The 5,000-nt window shown below is 35.7% G+C and overlaps 1 protein-coding gene across 1 annotated transcript in view; it reads left to right on the forward strand.

Moving 5' to 3' along the window:
• tbx5a (T-box transcription factor 5a) overlaps positions 1-5,000 on the forward strand; it is a 40,814-nt gene that overhangs the window by 27,722 nt on the left and 8,092 nt on the right. The window contains exon 7 of the mRNA XM_061877189.1: positions 3,521-3,612. Within this exon, the coding sequence (XP_061733173.1) occupies positions 3,521-3,612 (92 nt within the window). The remainder of the gene's footprint in view (positions 1-3,520; positions 3,613-5,000) is intronic.

Below are 5,000 nucleotides of genomic sequence, written 5' to 3' on the forward strand. Positions count from 1 at the left end.
CAGGTTTTCAGTCAGCGGTTAAATGAATTACCAAAATGTCAGAAACTGCTCTAATTTTTATATTTGTATATTTTTTGGCAATCCACTATCATATTTTTGCATTAATAGAATCCACAATCGAAACTAAGTGTAAAATAAATATTACACTGACTGTCATGCAGATGTGTACACTATAAAAAAAACAGAATTTCCCAGCATTAACGGTATTTTAATCATAATGGTAATCATAATTTACTGCAATATTGAAACAATTGACTAAAACAATTTAAAATGCCCTTTTATTTCACAGCATTTTAATTATTAGAAACGTTCCCCCTTAACAGTACGGCTTTCGTGGCATTTTTTGTCATTATTGTAATTTTTAGTTTTTCAGGCATTGTGATTAAATTAAAGTTACAGCGTCAGAAACTCCTCAATTTTTTTTTTTTTTTTTTTGCGCAATCCACTCATAGTTCTGCATCAATACAATGCGCAATCAAAAACTAAGTATAAAATACATTTCATGCAGCTCTCATTACGAGGTGCAAAAACAGGATTTCTCAGCATTAACAGTATTTCATCACAGTAAAAATAAAGTAATCATAAATTACTGCAATATTACAACAATTGACTAAAACAATTTAAAATGCTCTTATATTTCACAGCATTTTAATCATTAGAAACGTTCCCCCTAAACAGTACGGATTTTGTGGCACTTTTTTTGTCATTATTGTAATTTTTAGTTTTTCAGGCAGAGTTTTTAAATAAGTTACAGAGTCAGAAACTCCTCGAAAATATTATTTATGTATATTTTTTTTTGCGCAACCCACCCTCATAGTTTTGCATCAATGCACAATCAAAACTAAGTATAGAATAAATGTCATGCAGCTCTCATTACGAGGTGTGCATTATAAGAAATACAAGGATTCCTAAGCATTAACAGTATTTTATCACAGTAAAAATAAAGTAATCAATATTTACAGTAATATTACAACCATTGACTAAAACTATTCAAAATGCCCTTAAATTTCACAGCAAATTAATTAGAAACATTTCCCCCAAACAGTACGGATTTTTGTGGCACTTTTGTCATTATTGTCATTTTTAGTTTTTCAGGCAAAGTGGTTAAATAAGTTAGAGTCAGAAACTCCTCCATTTTTTTTTTGTGCAACACACTATCATAGTTTTGCATCAATACAATGCAAAATGAAAATTAAGTATACAATAAATACTACACCTCTCATTAAGAGGTGTACACTATAAAAAAAACAGGATTTCCCAGCATTAATAGTATTTTTTTCACAGTAAAAATACTGTAATCATATTTTACTGTAATATTACAACAATTGACTAAAACAATTTAAGATGCCCTTATATTTAACAGTGATTTAATTATTAGAAACGTTCCCCCCTAATCAGTACGGATTTTGTGGCTTTTTTTTTTTTGTCCATCCATTCATCCATTTACTACCGCTTGTTCCTTTTGGTGTTATTGTAATTTTTAGTTTTTCGGGCAGAGTGGTTAAATAAGTTACAGAATCAGAAACTCCTCTAAATCATTTTTATTTATTTATTTTTTTAAATGTTTTTATTTTGCGCAGCCTACTATCATATTTTTGCATCAATACAATGCACAATCAAAATCAAGTATAAAATAAATATTGTCATGCAGCTCTCATTAGGTGTACACTATAAAAAAAATACAGGATTTCCCAGCATTAACAGTATTATTTCATAGTAAAAATACTGTAATCATAATTTACTGTAATATTAAAACAATTGACTAAAACATGTTAAGATGCCCTTATATTTAACAGTGATTTAATTATTGTGAAGTGCAGTGAATTATATTTATATAGCGCTTTTTCTCTAGCAACTCAAAGCGCTTTACATAGTGAAACCCAATATCTAAGTTACATTCAAACCAGTGTGGGTGGCACTGGGAGCAGGTGGGTAAAGTGTCTTGCCCAAGGACACAACGGCAGTGACTAGGTTGGCAGAAGCGGGAATCGAACCTGCAACCTTCAAGTTGCTGGCACGGCCACTTTACCAACAGAGCTAAACCGCCTAAATATTAGAAACGTTCCCCCCAAACAGTACGGATTTTGTGGCATTTTTTTTTCCATCCATCCATTTATTTCCTACCGCTTATCCCTTTTGGCATTATTGTAATTTTCAGTTTTTCAAGTAGAGTGGTTAAATAAGTTAGAGAATCAGAAACTCCTCTGAATATTTTGTATTTATATATTTATTTGTTTTGTGCAACCTACTATCAGATTTTTGCATCAATACAATGCACAATCCAAAATAAGTATAAAATAAATAGTGTCATGCAGCTCTCATTAGGTGTACACTATAAAAAATACAGGATTTCCCAGCATTAACAGTATTATTTCATAGTAAAAATACTGTAATCATAATTTACTGTAATATTACAACAATTGGCTAAAACATGTTAAGATGCCCTTATATTTAACAGTGATTTAATTATTGTGAAATGAATTATATTTATATAGCGCTTTTTCTCTAGTGACTCAAAGCGCTTTACATAGTGAAACCCAATATCTAAGTTACATTCAAACCAGTGTGGGTGGCACTGGGAGCAGGTGGGTAAAGTGTCTTGCCCAAGGACACAACGGCAGTGACTAGGTTGGCAGAAGCGGGAATCGAACCTGCAACCCTCAAGTTGCTGGCACGGCCACTCTACCAACAGAGCTAAACCGCCTAAATATTAGAAACGTTCCCCCCAAACAGTACGGATTTTGTGGCATTTTTTTTTCCATCCATCCGTTTATTTCCTACCGCTTGTCCCTTTTGGCATTATTGTAATTTTCAGTTTTTCAAGTAGAGTGGTTAAATAAGTTAGAGAATCAGAAACTCCTCTGAATATTTTTTATGTATATATTTATTTGTTTTGTGCAACCTACTATCATATTTTTGCATCAATACAATGCACAATCCAAAATAAGTATAAAATAGTGTCATGCAGCTCTCATTAGGTGTACACTATAAAAAAAACATTAACAGTATTATTTCACAGTAAAAATACTGTAATAATAATTTACTGTAATATTTAAAACATTGACTATAACAATTACAATACTTTTGTATTTCACAGCACTTAGCGGAAAATTGTTATTTCACAATAAATTACAGTAAATGCTAATGTGAAAGTAATGGAATTATTAGCCAGCAATTTGCGGTGAATTTACAATGAAAGGTTTTACATTGTACATGATGTAAGTGGCAAAAGTGTGACAGTGGAGTTGTTTTTTATTTTATTTTAGCAGGGTTGGTGTGAGCCATGCAGCGTGCAGACAATACTTAGATTCGGGACAGGGAAAAGTGAAAGGAAGGAACCTAGAAATCAAATAGACATACAAAAACATATTGATTTAATAAACATATCTGCAAAGTAGTCGTCATATGAGTCCTGTTGTAACATACTAAATGGTATTAATATTAATGGGTGAATTAATGTGGATTCATTCATAAGTTGCAGTCTATTACTGATGCCACATTTATTTTTATTTTTTTGTAGATAACCCAACTTAAAATTGAGAACAACCCCTTTGCCAAAGGCTTCCGGGGAAGTGATGACATGGAACTGCATCGCATGTCCAGAATGCAAAGGTGAGTGTCACGGGACATTTTATCAGGTACACCTGCACACTCTCGTCCACAAACTGTCATGATAGTATTTGTCGAATATGATTATAAAATATGTTTTAGTATTGTGGTTGTATAGCAACTGAGCAATACACTGCTCCTGTTTATATTGGTCATGCAATAAATGTCTCTCTGACCGTGTCCAACAAAACTAAGCATCCATCCATTTTCTACCGCTTATTCCCTTTTGGGGTCGCTGGCGCCTATCTCAGCTACAATCGGGCGGAAGGCGGGGTACACCCTGGACAAGTCGCTACCTCATCGCAGGGCCAACACAGATAGACAGACAACATTCACACTCACATTCACACACTAGGGCCAATTTAGTGTTGCCAATCAACTTATCCCCAGGTGCATGTCTTTGGAAGTGGGAGGAAGCCGGAGTACCCGGAGGGAACCCACGCATTCACAGGGAGAACATGCAAACTCCACACAGAAAGATCCCGAGCCTGGATTTGAACCCAGGACTGCAGGAACTTCGTATTGTGAGGCAGATGCACTAACCCCTCTGCCACCGTGAAGCCCAAACTAAGCATCCTCAACACATTTTCTGTTACTGTCATCAGATTCCACATTTCATCACCGATCCGTCGCTTCCATTACTCTGAGTCTTTCTTAAATGTCAAAGAAACACAATACACCAGTGTGAGGACCAACATCCTGTCTCCTTCCCTCCAACACAAGCCTGTTGTGAGCATTGGGTTGCAGTGATTAAGCTTGTGTGAGATGTCTATACCGGTACTGTATTTGTGTATTATTCCGCCCCCATGAGAGATGGAGTGAGTGCACAACACTATTTCTAAGGATAGAATCTGGCTTGGTGACTTATGCCTTACCTCTGTGCTGCAGCTAAAACACATATTGTAAGTCAGCCAATTTGAGAAAAGTCATAGGGGTGGTCAGACCTCTTCCCATAACATTTATACACAGCCACAGACGAAATGATCTGCAGGAAACAACATGTGAACTCAGAGAATGTTTTTTTAGTACTTTTCTGCTTTTGTAACACAACCCTGGAGCAAAAATGTGCAGCAGAACATTTTGTTAGAGCAGTGGTTCTCATAAATAAGTCACATAAGAAGTAAAACAGTAAACATATTGGTTTACGGCCCTGCGAAGAGATGGCGACTTGTCCAGGGTGTACACCGCCTCCCGCCCGAATGGAGCTGAGATAGGATACAGCGACCCCCCGCGACTCCAAAAGGGTCAAGCTGTAGAAAATGGATGGATGGATAAAATAAGTCACATAAAAAAGAAAACTGTAAAATTTTTGGTTTACGCCCAGCGATGAGGGGCGACTTGTCCAATGTGTACACCGCCTTCCGCCCGCATGCAGCTGAGATAGGCTCCAG

Source organism: Nerophis ophidion, linkage group LG17 (assembly GCF_033978795.1).
Source record: "Nerophis ophidion isolate RoL-2023_Sa linkage group LG17, RoL_Noph_v1.0, whole genome shotgun sequence".
Lineage (NCBI taxonomy): Eukaryota > Metazoa > Chordata > Actinopteri > Syngnathiformes > Syngnathidae > Nerophis > Nerophis ophidion.